Source organism: Aotus nancymaae, unplaced genomic scaffold, assembly GCF_030222135.1.
Source record: "Aotus nancymaae isolate 86718 unplaced genomic scaffold, 86718_ANA_hifiasm-v0.15.2.pri h1tg000008l, whole genome shotgun sequence".
Classification (NCBI taxonomy): domain Eukaryota; kingdom Metazoa; phylum Chordata; class Mammalia; order Primates; family Aotidae; genus Aotus; species Aotus nancymaae.
In genome coordinates, this window is record NW_026988419.1 from 3,922,322 (window position 1) to 3,942,870 (window position 20,549).

Here is a 20,549-nt window from a genome sequence, read left to right on the forward strand (position 1 = left end):
CGCTGGGGACGACGTTGTTTCTTATATTTCTTACCCTTTCATTTGTTTGTCCATACTTCTGCTTCCATCTCAGTATCTTATCCAAGGGAACCATGGAAGCAACATCTTAAGGATGTCAGAGCCTCCATCAGCTGAGCCTTAAATGACTGTGTGGGCACCCCTTCCACTCAGGAACTACTTTATCCTATTTATGTGAGTGAAAAATAAACTTGTGTTTCACTTGTGCCTTTGAACATTTTGAGGCTTATATTTTATACCAGCCCAATTCATCTAATTGAAAATGCAAAATGCAAAGCATCTAAAATCCCAACAAATTAATTTTTTTGTTTTAAAGGCTATGAAAAAAAAGGGAACATAGCCTTTGTAGCAAAGAAGGGTATTTGTTACATCGAGAATTTTTAATTGCTCTTACGTCTCTTCTTGTTGTGTATTCTCCAAGTAGATATACTTCCAGAAGTCATAGGATCTAGAAAGTAAAGGAAAACCAAACCAATAATGTCTAACTAAAAGATCTATAAATCTTATGACTACTTATACTGTTGACAGAATTTGGACTATAAATATTCCACAAGGATCATTTCTGTCTCTTCCCATTAAAGGGAAAGGGATTACTATCAAATGGAGCATAGACCCTAAATCCTTTAGCCCTAATTGCAAAATCAAAGACATTTTTTTTTGAGACAGGGTCTCACTCTGTCAGCCAAACTGGAGGGCAGTGGTGCAATCTCAGTTCACTTCAGTCTCAACCTTCCAGACTCAAATGATCCTTCCACTTCAGCCTCCCAAGTCATTGGGACTACAGGCACGCACCACCACATCTAGCTAATTTTTTGTACTTTTTGTAGAAATGGGGTTTTGCCACATTTCCTAGGCTGGTCTTGAACTCCTGGGCTCAAAAGATCCACATGCCTCACCCTCCCAAAGTGTTGGGATTACAGGCGTGGGCCACTGCACCTGGACTCAAAGAAATTTTGATAACCAATATTGTTTTCATAGATTTGCAGCTAATTTGGCAGGGAATCTGGACTTGAGTTGCCATGAGTTCATGTAAAATCTTATTATATTTGGTGTGAATATTTATATAATTTGCTGCAGAAACATTAGTATATTTGAGAATAGGATTCTGCCTTGGATCCTAGTAGGGTATTTTGTTATATGTAGAATATAAACCACATTGTCTTTCTAAAATAATAAAATATTTTTTGAGCTTTGAAGTACATCTGGCTTTGAAGGTTTTACAGAGGATTGTGAACGTTTATGCAGAGTTCAGGCTGCTAGCCTTGTCTCTTCCTATAACTTTCCATATGTGATGTGCAAAGAAAAAAGATTGTTAAGTGTGCCTGAGTTTCCCCATCTGTGAAATGGGGAGAACAATAGTTATCTTGCCCACATTTCATGTTGTTGTAAAGATGCAAGAAGATCTTATTTTCAAATATCACTATTTGGCCAATATTATGTTGGGGGCCATCTGTCAAAAGCTATGAATTGAATTTGATGGTAAGAACTAGGAGTCTTTCTTTATGTCAATAACTAGAGAGTATGACCAGAGGCTTTGGAATTTTGAACAAGTTTGTGACAAAGTCAAGCAATAACAGACTACTGTGCATTCTCTTCTCTACAAAATAAGGAATGGGCAGAAGTAGAAATTGATACAATAAATCCGACACATTGGAGTTAGGTCTGGCAATGATATGGTTTAGCTGTGTCCCCACCCAAATCTTAACTTGAATTCTCATGTATTGTGGGAGGTACCCGGTGGGAGGTGATTGAATCACAGGGGCAGGTCTTTCCTGTGCTGTTCTTGTGATAGTGAATACGTCTCATGACATCTGAACTATTATATAAGGGTGAGTTTCCCAGCACAAGACGTCTTCTCTTGTCTGCTGATAAGAGAGATGTGCCTTTCACCTTCTGTCATGATCATGAAGACACCCCAGACATGTGGAACTATAAGTCCATTAAACCTCTTTCTTTTGTAAATTACCCAGTCGCAGGCATATCTTTATCAGCAACATGAAAATGGCCTAATATAAGCAGTATGTAGTAAACAGGGCACTGCCACTCCACCGCAACCATCTTGTTAAACGTGAATTTATAGTCCAAATGCAAAGACTCCTTTCTTTGCATTTTTCAAAATGGTCAGATGAAATAGATGCAGAGAACTGACTCCTGGTCTTAACGAGAACATAGCTGTTGTGTGTGCTCAGAGCACAGTGCACCAGGGAAGAGGTGCTCTGAAGTCAGAGCCCAGAAGTCAAGGGGGCTGTTCTTACCCTTCTCGCCATGCTTGCTTCTCACTGCCCTTCTTAAGACTTTTGGAGTTGCCTCCTCCTCACTGGATTCTGAAGAGTCCTGGTCTTGTCCTGTTACTGCAGAAAGGAGCAAATGTCCTTTGGAGGTCTCAATATACGACAAAGGAACCAAGACAGAAGAATATTCCATGAAAAGGAAACTAGGAAAAATTTGTGATGCTCTGAAACTTCACGGCAAGAATGTCCGTGCCTTCAGACCTCCATCATCCATCTTTTGATTCAAATTTGTGTGGCTCAAGGTTAGTATTTTATCCTTCACTGTCACTTGAGCTTGAGGCTGAGAAACTTTTAGCCCCACTGGGCATCTCTGCTTTGTCTTGGCCCTCTGTCATCTTACACCGTGTTATCTTTCTTTGTTCACTTGTCTCTTTATGGATTTGTTGTAGTTTTTTGTATATGGATTTGTATTTATTTATAAATGTGCTTCTCTCTCAGGGCAACCATGGAAATCTGGGATTTAAGAAGGCAGATCTTCTACTTGTCTGCTTCCCTGAAGAACTGCTTGAAGCAGAGTGCAACCTCTCTCCCATCTAAAAATACTTGAAATATTCAGTTAAAAAAAATAAACTTCTACTACAAAAATAAAAAACCTTCTATTGTGTTGGAGTCATTGACTTCTTTGGGTTTACAGCAGTTAGTCAACCTAACTAATACAAAAGCTAAAATAGGAATCACTGAAATTTAAAGCAAATTGTTATTCTATTCTGAAGGATATAGCAAGGAATTAGACTGACTCTTTTGCAGAAAATATTGTTCATTTCTTTTTTTTTTTTTTTTTTTTTTTGAGACGGAGTTTCGCTCTTGTTACCCAGGCTGGAGTGCAATGGCATGATCTCGGCTCACCACAACCTCTGCCTCCTGGGTTCAGGCAATTCTCCTGCCTCAGCCTCCTGAGTAGCTGGGATTACAGGCACGCGCCACCATGCCCAGCTAATTTTTTGTATTTTTAGTAGAGACGGGGTTTCACCATGTTGACCAGGATGGTCTCGATCTCTTTACCTCGTGATCCACCCGTCTCGGCCTCCCAAAGTGCTGGGATTACAGGGGTGAGCCACCGCGCCCGGCCCAATATTGTTCATTTCTAACCATGAAGAGTTGTTATCTTCTCTTACCTCTTTTCCTAAAGTTTTCTCTGAATATAGCCGATTTTCCGAAATCCATGGGCTCTGTAAAAAAATAATAGAAAGAAACCCGTTATTTGTATACAAGGGACTTATAAATTCTATGACAACTGATGCGGCAAATGGGCTTGGGTTAATGATGAAGTTTTGATGAGCATTTTTCTCTCTCCTTCTAGTGAATCTAGTTCTGGGGGTTAGGGATCATAATGCTGGGATTCTGCCCAGCTCTCCCTATAATCTTCTGTGTTTATTAATTGCAAATGCCTCTTTTTAATTATTTTTTCAACTTTTACTTTAGGTTTGGGGGTACCTGTGAAAGTTTGTCACATGGGTAAATGTATGTCACAGGAATTTGTTGTACAGATGTTCATCATCCGGGTATTAAGCCCAGTACTCAATTGTTATCTTTTCTGCTCCTCTTTCTCCTCCCATCCTCCACCCTCAAGTAGACTCCAGTGTCTGCTGTTTCCTTTTTTGTGTTCATAAGTTATTATCATTTAGCTCCCACTTACTAGTGAGAACATGTGGTATTTGGTTTTCTGTTCCTGTGTTAGTTGGCTAAGGATAATAGCCTTCAGCTCCATTTATGTTCTCTCAAAAGACATGATCTCATTCTTTTTTATTTATTTATTTATTTATTTCGAGACAAGGTCTCACTCTGTCACCCAGGCTAGAGTGCAGTGGCACAATCGTAACTCACTGCAGCCCCGACTTCCCAGGCTCCAGTGACTCTCTCACCTCAGCTTCCCAAGTAGCTGGATCACAGGTGCACACCACCATGCCCAGCTAATTTTTGTATTTTTGGTAGAGATGGAGTTTCTCCATGTTGCCCAGGCTGGTCTTGAACTCCTGAGCTCAAGCAATCCACCTGCCTCAGCCTCTCAAAGTGCTGGGATTACAGGTGTGAGCCACTGCACCTGGTGGTAAATGACTCTTAAATATCACTAGCTCTCATTTTCTCATCTACAAAGCAGGGATAAACCAGTTATCCTATCTCCCTGTCAAAATTTTTGTGATGGGAAAATGAAGCTTCATTTACAAAAGCCCTGTGAAAAATCCCAATGTAAGCCAATGAGTAAACTATAATTTGAATATGGGTATAGTTGAAGTCATTTTTTTTCCCCATCAATAATGAAATCACATCACAAATTATTCTTTGAAGACTTTCTAAGCTTGTAATTAAGACAGTATTATCAACGAATAAAGAAAGACTGTGCTTATCATGCTCTATCAAATATAGAGGGTGCCAGTAGGGAATAAGTACATTATTTCAACTCTTTAGCATTAATAGATATGATAGTTTGTTGTTAAAAAGACTGTTACTTTACTAGTGTATTATAGCTACATTTCAATATATCCATCCATTGAACCAATCCAATTAAACAAGCGTTTATATGACCTTCCTCGTGTCTTCCATTTCTCAATAGGGCCAGAGAGGTTAAATGTAGAAAATGATATTCTAGAATTTATAGAATCAAGACATATGGAGACTGCTCAGAATAAAATTAATCAAAGAAACAGAGCTCTGGATTTGTACTCTGGATATGTACTCAAGATGAGGCAATGTTTCATAACATCAAGATGAGGCAATGTTTTATAACATTAAGATGTGGTAATGTTTTCTCAGGTTGCAATTCTAATATTCTTACCTGGTACAATCTGAGGTCGTGAGCAAGTGGCTTCTTGGTCATCCTCTTCCTCACTTAATTCTAAAGGGTTGTCATTATTGACCACTGCACAAAAGAATAGGATTCTTTAGAGGTCTTAGTGTGTGACCAAGGAATCAATTCAGTAGGAAATTCCCTAGTTAGAAAACCTTGAAAATCCTTGCAAGTCCTCGCCTGTCCTAGGCCATGCTTGTCTTTCAAGTTACCTGCGTTGTGGGTTAGTGATACTCCGTTCTTGTCCCCAGAGGGAAACTTTGGTTTGCATGGCCTTTGCTGTCCCATACTTATTTTACTTCTCATCCCTTCTACTTGCCATTCCACATTTCCTTTGTTTCTGCCTTTATTTTTCACGCAGGGAAACCTTGAAGATATTCAGTTAAAGATGTAAGCCTCCTCTACCTCCTACCAACCCAGTGCCTTCCCAAATTGTTTACAAGGCTGAGAAATAATCTTCCCTTGTGTTTGAGCCAAATACATATTTTGGGACTATCTTTTAAAGCAGTTTGTTTACACTAAGATCAAAGTTAGGGTACATCCTGTCTAAACACTAAGGCAAATTTACATTTTACTTTGAAAGATACAGTGAGAAATTTGAATGAATGTGTTATTCAGCATATCGTTGTAACATCAAGATGAGGTAATGTTTTTCTTTACTCTTAGGTCTTTCCCTAGCGTATTTCCCCTAAAGTGGCATGTTTCTAATATCCTCTGGATCTAGAAAGTAAAGGGAAAAACAAATCAATCAATCTGCACTTTTTATAACTTATAAAAAGTTATAAATCTTACGCTGCAAATAGAATTGAGATAATACAAGATTTTGATGATGCTTCTCTCTTTCATTTCACAAAGGAAGTAACTTAGAATCCAGGATGCTGGTCTTATCTTTCCTTTAATTTACCATGAGATTTTGGAGATGACTTTGAAACATTTATGTAATTGTGTTTTCTCATCTAGGAAATAAGGATGACAATCTCTATTCTGTTTACCCTTTTAAGGCTATTGTAAATTTAAAAGTAAGACAATTTGCAAAAATCTTTCGAAAGATTACTAAATGTGCCATGACTTGCTGAAGAACTCTATCAGAAACAATACTTCCGGTTTCAGAATACTTTACCTCAAGAGTTTATTTTTGCCAACACCAGATAGTTGGATGAAATGTCTTTTAACTCTATCCAAACTTTGTGATCAGATGACAATAAGATCTTCCCATAAAGGATTATTTAGCTTTCTGTTCTCTATAAAGATCACAGTATAAATCTATGCTATATAGCCATAGCAACTAGTTGGTTTTAAAAATAAACTCATCACTTGGCTAGCCTATTCCTACTATACTATCAATGTATGGGTATGCATATTGATTAATAGAATCCATCAAGAAAGAAGGCTAATTCTCAAAAATACGTTTATAATAATTTCTTGTCTCCCTGCATTTTCCCAAAAGGTTAAGTAAAATTAATGCAAAGAATGGGATCTCAGGGTAAACCGGACCCAGCCTATAGAATGAGCTCAGAATAAAACACACGAGGAAAGAGTTGCTCTTAAATCAGATTCTCACAGCCCAAGCCTTGCTCTCCCAACTTTCCTTACCAGGCTCACTTCTCAGTGCTGAGATGCAGACTTCTACGGGCTCATCAATGTCACTGGGTCCTTCAGAGTCCTCACTGCTGATGACTGTGCAAAGGAGCAAAACCCATTAGGAGCCCTAAGGTGAGACCAAGGAGTCCATGCCCCAGAAATTTCCACAATAAGAGCACTAGGAAGAGCTGGGAAGCTAAGTTAACTCAAGACCCTGGACTGCTCCTTGAATGTATACCACCTGCAGTTTGTTCTAGGTTCTTAACCAAAAGCTGATAAAATTGACACACAGAAGGCAGTTGTGCCCACCCCGACACTGTTCTTATCCCAACCCTCATTCTACTTTTTTCTATTACTCTTATTTTATTTCTCGTCTTTCCTCTGTTGTGCCGTCTCCCCTGCTTCTGCCTGTTTCTGGTGATGGTGTCTCTTTATACCTCTCTTGGTCCTGGTGTGTTTCTCCTCACATCTCCTCTTGTGAATATCTTGGCTCCCTGATCTTCTTCTTTCTTTTTTTTTGAAAGCTCCTCCACCATGCCTTCCTTTCTTCCTTCATTTTTATTTATATTTTTCCTTAGTTTTTGAGACAGAGTCTTGCTCTGTTGCTGAGCTGGAGTGCAGTGGCACCATCTTGGCTCACTGCACCTTTTGCATGCTGGGCTCAAATGATGCTCCTGCCTCAGCTTCCCAAGTTGCTGGGACTATAGGCATAAGCCACCTTGCCTGGCTAATTTTTATATTTTTTGTAGACATGGGGTTTCACCATGTTGCCCAGGCTGCTCTTGAACCCCTGGACTCAAGTGATCCGCCTGCCTTAGCCTCCCAAAGTTCTGGGATTACAGGTATGAGTCACCAGGTGCACCCCTCTCTGACTTCAGAAATAGCCTCTCTGACATAATTACTTAATACCTCCATTTCTGACTTCTGGCATTTTCCCGATTGCTAAGGACTTTCTTCTGTCAAGCTGAAGGCTCACTGCATCAGGTGCCAGCCTCTTTCCCTTAGTGCCCCATCCCAGGCTAACTGCACTGCCCCGATGAGCCCTGATGAAGTCCCCAAGCCCCTTACCTGGTAACCTGTGACTCACAGTTACAAAGTCTCCCAGTCGGCCTTACCTATTATGTCAGACACCTGGTTATGATCAGTCCTTGCTTTGGCTTGGCGCTCAACTTTTGAATTAAAAAACGGCTTTTCCTTCTTTATATCCACCAGTAGCACAGAACAGGAATTAATTTGGACTCCGCGGTTGTGTAGCTCTGACCCTGGGCCAAATTGTAACAAATGAAGAATTTTCATTTGTCTCTCCTGTGGACCTCCTTCACTATCATTAATAACTCCCTCTCTGCAATTTTACTGCTGGGGACAGACTTTCACCCCACCTCCCTGGTTTTTTTTTTTTTTTTTTGGTCAACTCTGTTCCTTCCTTTGCGCCACTCTTGGCTCTGTTTTGTTTTTTACCTTTCCCTGTTACTAATCTTCTCATCCTTTGATGGCTAATATTTTGCTTTTTTAAAAAAGTAAAAATTATAATCGTCATATAAGACACATGAATAAAAGTGGGTTTTGAATGATCACAAAGGAAGTAAATCACTTTGATCAAGAAATACCCCAGAAGCCTCCGAATGATACTTCCCACTGTTTCCACTGACTTGCTCAAAGCCAGCTACCATCTAGGCTTCCAACAGCTAGATTAATTTTGCCTGTTGTGTGATTTATATAAATAGAATCATCTTCTCTTTTCTCTTGCTCTTTCCCTCTCTCTCCCTCTCTCAATATATGTATGTATCTTCCCAAAGAAGCCAGGTCCCCCCAAATTATATGTATATTTTACTCAACATGCTTGTGAAAGTCGTCTGTATTCATTTTTGTATAATTATTTTCACTGCTATATAGTATTCCATTACAGAATTAAGCCATGAAGTATTCATTCATTTGTACAATTTCAAACGTTTGGCTTCTATGAATAATGCTGCCCTGAGCATTCTTTTCTATGTGTTTTGGTGAACATAACACACACTTCTGTTGGTTTCTGCTGAGGAATGTAGCTGCTGAGTTATAGGGTATGTGCATTTTCAACTTTGGAAGATTATCCCAAACTGTTTTCCCAGAAACAGTGTGGATAGACCGTTACCCCACCTCCTTGTTTTTCCTTTTGCTTAACTCTGTCATTGAGCAAAAGGAAAGGCAGAGATGAAAGAAAGAGAGCTTGCCAAATTCCAGTAAGTAAAGGAATTTGGTGTGGTGGGAATGTGGCATGAAGGGGTAAGAGGTGGGTGATGGGGAGCATGCAGCTTCATGGTGGGCATCCTTCAATTCACCACTCCAAGCAGTATTGACCTGCTGCTAAGGGCCACGTGAAGGCACTGAGTTTCAAACAGGAAAGTCGTATCAACTGGTTTCTATTTTGGAAAAGTCCATTCAGCTGAAGTGCAGACTTGAGAGGAGCAAGACTGGAGGCCAGACAGGAGACTGTTTCTCTAGTTTTAGTGAGAGTGACAGGGATCTGGATTAGGGTGTTAGTGCTGGGGATGAAGAGAAATGGACAAGTTAGAGATATTTTAAAGTTGAGATTGACTGAAGTGGCAAATAAAATGACGATTGTTTTAAGCTGCTAAATTTCAGGATGGCTTGTTACATTACACAGCAATAGATGACAGACGCAGCTTCTGAGGAGAGATGTTCTTCAGGTCTTTAAATAAAGGTCTTCAGGCAATTGGGGAAAGGAGTCAAGAGGACAGGTCTGAGCTGGAGACACATGTTTAGAAATCAACAGATCCTAGATGGTGACTGAGACATGGAGAGGAAGTGATGCCTGAGGAGAGGCCTATTGTAATCTGGGGGTAGAGGCAGAGTTGCGGGGGCCATTTTGATAAGGGGACACCCTGTCCTTCTCAACAGTAACAGGATAAACCCTGTGCCTCATTTCCAACTATTGTCTCCTCAAATCAGAGAATGTCTTGATTTGTCTTCTCTCTTCCCTTCTTTCCATGATCCACTCTCTACTAATTTTTCATTCATTGTCCTTTAACTCATTCTCTACATTGTTCTCTGTGTGCCTCTCCCCATTTTTCCTATTTCTTGGTATTTATTTCCATTTTTGTCTATTCATACTCTTTTTATCTATACTTTTTAAAAATCACTGTCTCTTAGAGTCAGAACTAGGGTGAAGTAAAGGTGGTGCCTTGGGGTGCCTTGAAATTTAAGGAAGTTCAGTCTCACATGCCAAGTGAAATTTCTTTACATGCTGTGCCCTGAGGACCTTCCTGCCTCACTTCGTGCCAGGCCTGCTGTCCCCTATGTGATGTTGCAGTCGGCCCATCTCTGTTACATTTTCTACTTGCTTTGAGTCTGCCTTTACTTCTTAATTATTTATGTTACCTCTTCAAGCTTCTTCTAAGTCACTTTCTTCAAAAATCTTTTTGCATGTGATGTGTGAGTGCTATATCACTTTTTGTCTTTCTGTATTTTCCTCATTTCAAACATTGCAGTCATTACCAAAGGTCTCTTCCAGTGCCATTGTCTACCACACCAGAGTCCCTCTATTTGCCAATTTCTTCCTGAAGGGCTTTCACCTGAGTCTCCTTCCTTTGCAAATCTGACAAGCAGCATCATGCATAACTTCTATGTTTTCATAACTTCTAAAAAGTAACTTGCAACATATTTCTATTCAACAACTCCACAACATGGCAATGTACAGATACCATGTCACTTTATCTAAAATCTGTCTCAGTCATGTACAGTTGACCCTTGAACAACAGGGGCTTGAACTACATGAGTCCACATGTGTGCAGATTTTCTTCTGCCTCTGCAACCCCTGAGGCAGTAAGACCAACCCTCTTCTTCCTCCTCCTCTTCAAACTACTCAATGTGAAGATGATGAGGGTGAAGATCTTTACAATTATCTATTGCCTCTTAATGAATAGTAAATATATTTTCTCTTCCTTATGATTTTCTTAATAAGATTTTCCTTTGGCGATCTTTACTGTGAGAATACAGCATATAATACATATGGAAAATATGTGTTATCATCTTTTTATGTTATCAGTAATGATTCTGGACAACAGTGGTTAAGTTTTGGGGAAGTTAAAAGTTATGTGCAAATTTTTGACTGTATAGGGCATTGGTACCCCTAACCCCCCATAATGTCCAAGGGTCAATTGTATTTTGTTATTTAGTATCCCTAGTTGACCTCTTTTGCACTCTTTCTTCTTGCATTCTCTACCCAGGGACAGCCCCTCCATTTAAAAGACCCACTCTCTCTTTCCCTTCCATCTCATACCTGTTAAAAGCAGCCAGAGGCTGTGCACAATCTCCGTGTGTCTTGGGTCAGAATAGGTAGTTAGTATGAGAAAACAAAGGAAAGTTTTGGGCTTACAGAAAAATAGAGATATAATCAGAAATTTGGGGAGGAGCAGAGCAAGATGTCAGAATAGGTCTCTCCAGCCCTCCTTCCCCTGCAGAAACACTAATGTGAACAATTGCCTATGCATGAAAATACCTTTGCAAGAGCTGAGGAAACCAGATGAAAGACCACAGCACCTGGGTGTAGCACAGAAATAAGAAACAGCACATCGAAAAGGGCAGGAAGAAAAGTTTCACATGTCATCCTTTCCCCAACTCCAGGAAGCACAGCATTGAGAGAGATACCATATGCTTGGAGAAAGGAGAAGGAAGTGAGCACCAGACTTTGCCTTGGACCTAAACCACAGAACCATCTTCAGTGAAACCCAGTGCCAGGAAGGCTCCCAAGGCCCCAGACTCCAGCCAATACCCATGGTGTGACCCTCCAAGCTCACTGTGACCCCAACCTAAATCCTGCAGCCCCAGGATTCAGGCCAACCCTGCAAACTCAGTCTCCAGCCTGCTAGAGCACTATTTCAGTCTCTGTGACCCCATGATCTGGACCAGACTGAGTGCCAAACTGGACTCAGTGGCACCGGGCTTTAGGTCCATCCCAGTTTATAGCACTGGGCTTCAGGCCCACTCAAGTGCCTGAAGAAGCCTGCACCACTACTGGTGTAGAGCCCTACAGATTCTGGCTCAAGGTCACCCCCAGCACAGACCTGCCCACTGGTTGCCATAGGCACCAGACTAGCCTGCTTGAGGACTCCAGCAGCAAGCCTGCCTTGCACCTGCAAAGACTAGGTAAGTCCCTACTTTCTCAAATGCACAGACCAAATGTAAGGCAACAAGAAATATAAAAACCAAAGAGACATAACATGACTAAAAGAACACAATAATCTCCCCGTAGCAGACCCCAAAGCAATGGAGATAACAAACTGCCTCACACAGAATTCAAAATAATTGTTTAAGGAATCTCAGGAAACCTCAACAAAATACAAAGAAATAATTCACTAAAATCAGGAAGGCAATAAATAACCAAAATGAGAAGTTTAACAGAGATATTAAAATTATTTAAAAAATCAAACAGAAATTCTGGAGCTGAAAAATGCAATGAATGAAATTTAAAAAGGCATCAGAGAGCATCAACAACAGAATTGATCATGCAGAAGAAAGAATCTCAACTCAAAGACAGGTTATTTGGAATACAGTTAGAGAAGAAAAAGAAAAAAGAATAAAAAGTTATGAAGAAAGCTTACAGGATTTATGAAACACATCTAAAGAGCAAATATTTGAATCATAGGAATTCATAAAAGACAAGAGAAAGACAAAGGTAGAGAGTTAATTTAAAGAGATAATAGTATAAAACTTTGCCAATCTGGTGAAAGACATAAAATTTCCAGGAGCAGGAAGGTCAATGGCCTCCAATCAGATTCAATCCAAATAAGAATACACCAAAACATACTATAATCCAGCTGTCAAGATTCAAAGACAAAGAGAATCCTGAAGGTGATAAAAGAAAAGAAGCAAGAAACATATGGGGGAGGTTTAATAAGAATAGCAGTGAACTTTTTAGCAGAAACCTCCCTCACAGATCAGGAGAGAATGAGATGAAATATTCAAAGTGCTGACGGGGGGAAAAAAAAAACTGCCAACCAAGAATACTTTTCATAGCAAAGCTATCTTTCAGAAATAAAGGAGAGAGAAAGATTCTCACAGGAAAACAAAAGATGAAAAGGTTCATTACCACCAGAACTGTTTACAAGGAATGCTAAAGCTGAAAGAAATAAATGCTAACTAATAATATGAAAATATAAGAAAGTATAAAACTCACTGGTAAAGTAAATGTATGGTCAAAATATAGAATACTCTAATACTGCAATGGTGGTGTGTAAATCACTTCTACAGCTAGTACAAAGGTTAAAAGAATTTTTTTTTTAAAAGTAGCTACAATAATTTGTTAAGGTACACACTATATAAAAAAGATGTAAATTATGACATCAAACATTTTAAATAAGAGAGTAAAGTGCAGTTTTTGTATGCAATCAAAATTATCAGCTTAAAATAGCCTGTTATGACTATAAGATGTTTTGTGTAAACTTCATGTTAACCACAAAGCAAAAACGTACAGTGAATACACAAAAGATAAAGAGGAATCAAAGTATTTCACTAGAGAAAATCACCTAGTCACAAAGGAAGACAGTAAGAGAGAAAGGAATAAAGACTTTGTAGACAACCAGAAAACAATAAACAAAATGGTTGTAGAAAGTACTCACCTATCAATAATTATATTAAGTGTAAATAGATTAAATTCTCCAATCAAAAGACACAGAGTGGCAGAATGAATTTAAAAAACATGACCCAAGTATATGCAAACTACAAGTCACTCACTTCACTTTTAAGGAGACACATAGACTGAAAGTGAAAAGATAGAAAAAGATATTTTATGCAAATGGAAATGAAAGAGAGAAGACACAGCTATACTTACATCAGATGAGATACAGTTTGAATCAAATAATATAAAACAAGGCAAAAAAAAGTCATGATAAAACCAGGCATGGTGGCTTACATCAGTGAAATTATTGCTTGAGTCCAGGAGTTTGAGACCTGCCTGGGCAACACAGGGCAATCCTGTCTTCACAAATAACAACGACAACAAATTAGTCAGATATGGTGGTACCTGCCTGTCATCTCAGCTACTTGGGGGGATTGCCTGAGCCCAAGAGGTTGAGGCTGCAGTGAGCCATGATTACACTCATGTACTCCAATCTGGGTGTCAGAGCAAGACCCTGTTTCCAAAACAAAAACAAAAGAAACAAAAAGAAATAAAGAAAAAGAGAAAGTCATTATGTAACGACGGAGTCAATTCATCAAGATGATATAACAATTGTAAACATATGCACTAAATATTTGAACAATGAAATATAAAAAAATATTAAGAGATCTGAAGCAATGAGAGACTAATACAATAATACTAGTGGACTTCAACACCCTACCTTCAGCAATGGACAGAAAATCAATAAGAACACATCAAACTTAAACTATAGTTTAGACCAAGTGGACCTAAAGGCATATATAGAATATTTTATCTACCAGCAGAAAAATCCCATTCTTTTCAGTTGTACCTGGGGCAATCTCCAGGATACATCATATGTTAGGCTGCAAAACAATTTTTAACAAAATCAAGAAGGCTCAAATTACATCAGATATATTTTCTAATCAGAATGATATGAAATTAGAAATCAATAATAAGGAATTTTGAAAAGTTTGCAAATACATGGAAATTAAGTACACTCCCGAACAACCAATGGGTTAAAAAATTTTCCTATTAATTTATTCATTAATTAACTTTATATGAAAATTTTTTAACCCTTGAGACAAATAAAGATAGAAATGTAACATATCAAAACTTATGGGATACAGCAAAAGCAGTTCTAAGAGGGGAAGTTTATTGCAATAAACACAAGAATACATCAAGAAAGAAGAAAGATATCAAACAACCTAAAGTTACACCTTAAGAAACTAGACAAAGAAGAAAAACTAAGGCAAAAATTAGTAGAAAGAAGGGAACAATGCATATCAGATTAGAAATAAATGAATTTAAAACTAGAAAAAACATAAGATCAACAAAACAAAGTGTTGACTTTTTGAAAAGTAAACAAAATTGATGAAGTGTTAGCTAGACTAAGAAAAAAGAGAAAACACGCAAATGAATAAAATCAGAAATGAAAGAGGAGACACTACCTCTCTCATACCACATATATACAAAGAATCATAAGACACTACTATAAACAATTTAATGGCAACAAATTGGATAACCTATAAGAAATGGATATATTCCTAAATACAAGCAACCTGCCAAGACTGAATAACAAAGAAACAGAAAAATATGAACAGACCAATAATAAGATTTAAACTGTAATCAAATCCCACCCACCAAACAAAAGCCCAGGACCAGATGGTTTCACTGTTGAATTTTACCAAACATTTAAAGAGCAAATAGCAATTCTTCTTGAACTTTTCTTAAAAATTAAGTAAGAGGGACTACTTCCAAACTCATTTTATGAAGCCAGCATTACCCTGATACCAAAGCTAGACATGAACACTACAAGAAAGGAAAATTATAGGTCACTATCCTTGATAAACACATATGAAAAATCCTCAACAAAATACTATCAAATCAAATTCAACAGCACATTAAACACCATGATCAAATAAGATTTATCACTGGAATGCAAGGATGGATCAACATACACACATCTAAAAGGGTCATACACATTAATAGAATGAAGGACAAAAACCATGTGATCATCTCAACATACGTAGAAAAATCATTTGACGAAATTCAACATTTTTTAATGATAAAAACACTCAGCAAAATAGATATAGAACAAACGTATCTCAGTACAATAGTGACCATACATGACAAGCCCACAGCTAATACCAAACTTAATGTCAAAAAGCTGAAAGATTTCCTTCTAAGGTTAGAAACAAGAGTAGGATGATGATATGGTTGGATGTGTCCCCATCAAAATATTGAATTGTAGTTCCCATAACCTCCACATGTCATGGGAGGGACTTAGTGGGAGGTAATTGAGTCATGGGGGCAGTTATCTCCACGCTGTTCTTGCAACAGTGAGTGAGTTCTCACAAAATTTGATGGTTTTTAAGGAACTTGGCCCCCTTTGCACTGCACTTCTTCTTGCTGCTGCCATGTAAAGAAGGACTTGTTTGCTTCCCCTTTTCTGCCATGATTGTAAGTTTCCTGAGGCCTCTAAAGCCATGCTGAAGAGTCAATTAAATCTCTTTCCTTTATAAATTATCCAGTCTTGGGTATGGCTTTATTAGCAGTGTGAGAATGAACTAACACAGATTGCCCATTATCACTTCTATTCAACATGTCACTGCAAGTCTTAGCTAGAATAATTAGGCAAGCAAAATAAATAAAAGGCATTCAGATTGGAAAGGAAGAAGTTAAATTGTCCTTATTTGCAGATGACCTGATCTTATATATAGAAAATCCTAAAGACTCCACCAAAAAAACCTGCTAGAACTAATAAACAAATTCAGTACTGGCAGGATACAAATGCAACATACAAAATTCAGTTGCATTTCTATACACTAACAATGAACTCTCTGAAAAAGACATAAAAAAATCCAATTTACAATCAATTTACAGTAACTATAATAAAACACTTAAGAATAAATTTGACTAAGGAGATGAAATATGTGTACACTGAAAACGCTAAGATATTGATGAGAGAAACTGAAGAACAAAGAAATGGAAAGATACCCCATGTTCATGGATTGGATAAATTAATATTATTAAAATGTCCAGTCTACTCAAAGTCCCCTAAAGATTCAGTGCAATTCCTATAAAAATTCCAATGGCAGCCAGGTGTGGTGGTTCATGCCTGTAATCCCAGCACTTTGGGAGACCGAGGTGGGTGGATCACCTGAGGTCATGGTGAAACCCTGTCTCTCTACTAAATACAAAAAAATTAGCTGGACATGGTGGCACATGCCTATAATCCCAGCTACTTGGGAGGCTGAGGCAGGATAATTGCTTTAACCCATGAGGTGGAGGTTGTAGTGAGCTGAGATTGCACTATTACACTCCAGCCTGGGCAACAAGAGCAAAACTCCGTTCTTAAAAAAAAAAAAAAATTCAATGGCATTTTTTGAGAAATAGAAAAACAATTTAAAAGTTTGTATGGAAGCACAAAAGACTCCAACTAGCCAAAGCAATTTTAAGAGAAAAGAACAAAGCTGAAAGCATCACACTACCTGATTCAATATGTACAACAAAGCTATATTAATCAAAAACAGCATGGTACTTGCATAAAATAGACATGTAGAAAAATGGAACAAAATAGAGAGCTTGGATCCATGCATTTATGGTCAATTGATTTTCAACAAAGGTGCCAAGAATATGCAATGGGGAAAGGACATCTATCTTTTTAATAAATGATGTTGGGACAACTGGATATCCACATGCAGAAGAATGAAATTTGGCCCCATCTCACATCATATTAAAAAATTACTCAAAATGGACTAAATGCTGAAATTTAATACTTATGGTTGTAAAACTACTAGAAGAAAATATAGAGGAAAACCTTCATGACATTGGTCTGAGCAAATATTTTTTGGGTATAATACCAGAAGCACAATCACAAAAGCAAAAAGAATTGGGATTACATCAAACTAAAAAGATTCCGCACAGGCAAGGAAACAATCAACAGAGTGAAGAGACAGCCTACAGAATGGGAGAAAATATTTGCAAACCATGTATCTGTTAAGGGTTATTATCCAAAATACATAAGGAGCTCTAACAACTCAATAGTTGAAAAAAATTTTTTTTAAATGGGCAAAGGCCCTTAATAAACATTTCTTAAGGGAACACGTGCAAATGGCTAAGAGGTATGTGAAAAAATGCTCTGCCTCAGAAATCATTAAGAAAATGCAAATTAAAACCAGAATGACTATCACCACATACTGGTTAGAATGGCTATTTTCAAAAAGACAAAAGATAACAAATCTTGGTGAGGATGTGCAGAAAAAGGAAGCTTTGTACACTGTTGGTGGGAATATAAATTGCTTTAACCACTAAGAAAAACAGTATGCAATGTCCTCACAACAAACTAAACATAGAACTACCCATATGATTCATGAATTCCACTACCGAACATATATTCGAAGGATATGAAATCAGCACAGATGCTCCCAGAGTTATGCTGGGACTACAGCTCCATAAACCTACCATAAATTGAACATATCATAAGTCAAAAACGCATTTAATACTTCTATAAACCCATTGAAAATCATAAGTCTAACCAGCATAAATCAGGGACCATTTGGTATATGGAAGAGATATCTGCCAGCAGTATTCACAATAGCCAAGATACAGAAACAGCCTAAGTGTCTATCACGTGGATGAATGGAAAAGAAAAATATATACACAGTGAAATACATCTACACATTAAACTATTATCTAGCCTTTGAAAAGCTAGAAATCCTGTCATTTGCAACCACAACCATGAACCTGGAGGATATTATGTTATGTAAAATAAGACAGGCATGGAAAGACAAATATTACATCTCACTTATATGTAGGGTGTAAAAATGTTGAGTTTACAGAAGTTGAGAGTATATTGTGGTAACAGAGGCTGGGGCTGTGGGGAAGAGGATTGGGGAGATGTTGGTCAAAGGATACAAAAGTTCGGTTAAATAGGAGAAATACATTAAGAGAGCTATTATACAACATGATTAATATAGTTAATAATGTATTCTTAAAAATTACTGAGAGAATAGATTCTGTGTTATCACCACAAAAATGATAAATATGTGAGGTAACAATTATGCTAATTAGCTCTATTTAGCCTTTTCACATATGTGTAACATATTTCAAAACAACATGTACATAATAAATACATCCAGCTTTTAATTTGGTAATTTAAAAAAGTGGTTACAATGGAAAAACAACAATCAACCAACCAAACAAACAAATATATAGCATCTGAATGAGAAAGGAAAAGAAATAGGCAAGGTAAGCAATAATTACTTTCTTCATCACAGGGCAATGGGCTGGGCGTCTCTCTTCCAGCATCTCCATTATTCACTTGGACAGCAGCTTGTTCGCAGGACTCTGGAGATAAATGAGATCACAGTTGAGGTCTAGTGGAGGCTTGCTCTGTCCTATTTCCCTTTTGTTAGACCTCAACCTGCTTCTCCTTTCTTCTTACATTTCTATCTATGTCCCCGTCTGCATATATTGCTGCGTGAAGGTGTTTGCACTTCACTGATTCCTGGCCAATCTCTCTTTTCTTTTGCCTTCTGTTTCTGTCTCTCTTCTTTAGTGAGGCTATGCAACTCTTCCCCTTTCTCTTTAGTTTTTATCTTGTAGCTTTCTTCTTCCAGGTCTTTGTCATCAGTATGTCAGTGTATCAGGCTCATCAGTATACCAGGCCCTCTCTGTGTCTGTGTGATTTTCCCCTGCTTGTTAAACAGGTGTCTCCTTGCATTGTGCATTAGACTCTTCCTCTGCTGCCAGCCAGGGCCCCCTGGCTCCTCCCCATGCATGCAAACCCAGTCAGTCTTACCTGCTGGCTCAGCCTTTTGGGCATATTTTTTATTTGTTTGTTGGCTTCCTAGTGCATCATTTTTGTCACTGGTTGTATCTTTTTTCTTTCCATGTATCTGTTCTGTTTCACAGGGGTGCTCTGAGAGTCCGTTTTCAGGTGGGGTTGTACCTAAACCATGTTTTGATTCACAGGTATTTTATTTTCCCCCTGCTGCCCATTACTCCCCCTCCAACCACCATAGCATGGGCCACTGCTGGATGTAAGATCAAGGCACCAAGGCAACAGTCAGATTCAAGCAGATGCAGGCAGAAAATGGTGAAGCAGGCACATGGGTAAAACGATCAGCCTCAGGGCAGCAGGAACCAGCAGCAAGTGTGCTTAAGAGGTGTGGGAGGAAGAAACCCTCCTAGGGAACCTAGAGGATAAGGATTGTTATTTAAATCCCAGAAATGGAAAAACCGTAGATGCAAAAACTGAAAATTCTGGTCAACCATGAACACAAAGGGGCAATCCCACAGCACATTCCAGAATGGGGCAAGAAAAGCAAAGCCTTGAAGAGTAGTAAACAGGAACAAACCATCGTAAGACGGGGAACCCGAACGTGTCCAGGTCAGGCTTCGAAAAGAGTTTTCACCAGTTCCTGGCAGGAAGAAATTAGTTTATTTCAGAAATTGAGGTATGGATCTTGCCATTCTCCCCTAATCTCGTTTTGGTTTCTGTAATGTAGAAGTTAAAGACCCCTTCTTAGTCTCAATGCAGAGCCCATCTGGAGCTGGCAGATGCCACCTAATTATTGAAGTCAGACTCCAGCTTCGACAGTAGGGTACTAGGTCAGCTGCATCCCTGGCTGACGGGGCCTTGACCAGGAGACCCCATTGAATGTCCTCTGTGAGACATTCTGGTAACTGGCAATGGCAAAGTGAACCTGCCTTTGTCCCCAGAGCTACCCTGCCCAGGGCCCTTAGCTCAGTTTCTTCGAAGTCCTGGTTGCCTTGTGCCCACCCCCTTTTACAACACACCCTCCCTCTCCACATCTGTTCACGCTTTCTCATTGGCTTTTCCATGAGGACTCAGTGTCCGAGCAGCCTCTACTTCCTCCAGCTTTTGGTATTCTTTTTTCTGGATCTTTTTGTCTGCAAATATTTTCCCATTTTTGTTTCATTTTTCTGTTTTTATTTTTTTTAGATTCCCTGGATAGCACAGACGTGGGAATGCAGGCTGTGGGGTAGTACACCTGGGTTTTTCCTTGTTTATCTGACCCTAGGTAAACTCCACTTGTGGTATCTCTGGGTTTGTTACCTTATTTTAGCTGCAAAATGGGAATGGAAGTAATACTAATCTCCAATGGCTGTCATGAGCATTAAACCAGCTACCACAAAGTAGTTGTTCAAAGTGAGCTGTTAATGACATGGTTATTTTTGTTTCTTTTACCCCTTTTCGCTGTTTCATTTC

General features: G+C 38.6%; 1 protein-coding gene across 10 annotated transcripts in view; it reads right to left on the minus strand.

The window, feature by feature from the left end:
• Window positions 1-20,549, minus strand: part of SP100 (SP100 nuclear antigen) — a 125,582-nt gene that overhangs the window by 62,363 nt on the left and 42,670 nt on the right. For 7 of the 10 annotated variants that reach the window (XM_064372901.1, XM_064372900.1, XM_064372903.1 and 4 more), the window contains 10 exons: window positions 19,675-19,737; window positions 19,116-19,265; window positions 18,578-18,661; window positions 13,701-13,805; window positions 7,791-7,937; window positions 6,688-6,771; window positions 5,083-5,166; window positions 3,425-3,478; window positions 2,274-2,369; window positions 413-466 (listed from right to left, as the gene is read on the minus strand). In XM_064372901.1, coding sequence (XP_064228971.1) covers window positions 413-466; window positions 2,274-2,369; window positions 3,425-3,478; window positions 5,083-5,166; window positions 6,688-6,771; window positions 7,791-7,937; window positions 13,701-13,805; window positions 18,578-18,661; window positions 19,116-19,265; window positions 19,675-19,737 — 921 coding nt within the window. The remainder of the gene's footprint in view (window positions 1-412; window positions 467-2,273; window positions 2,370-3,424; window positions 3,479-5,082; window positions 5,167-6,687; window positions 6,772-7,790; window positions 7,938-13,700; window positions 13,806-18,577; window positions 18,662-19,115; window positions 19,266-19,674; window positions 19,738-20,549) is intronic. The other 3 variants (XM_064372904.1, XM_021676875.2, XM_064372905.1) reach the window with 3 other exon arrangements.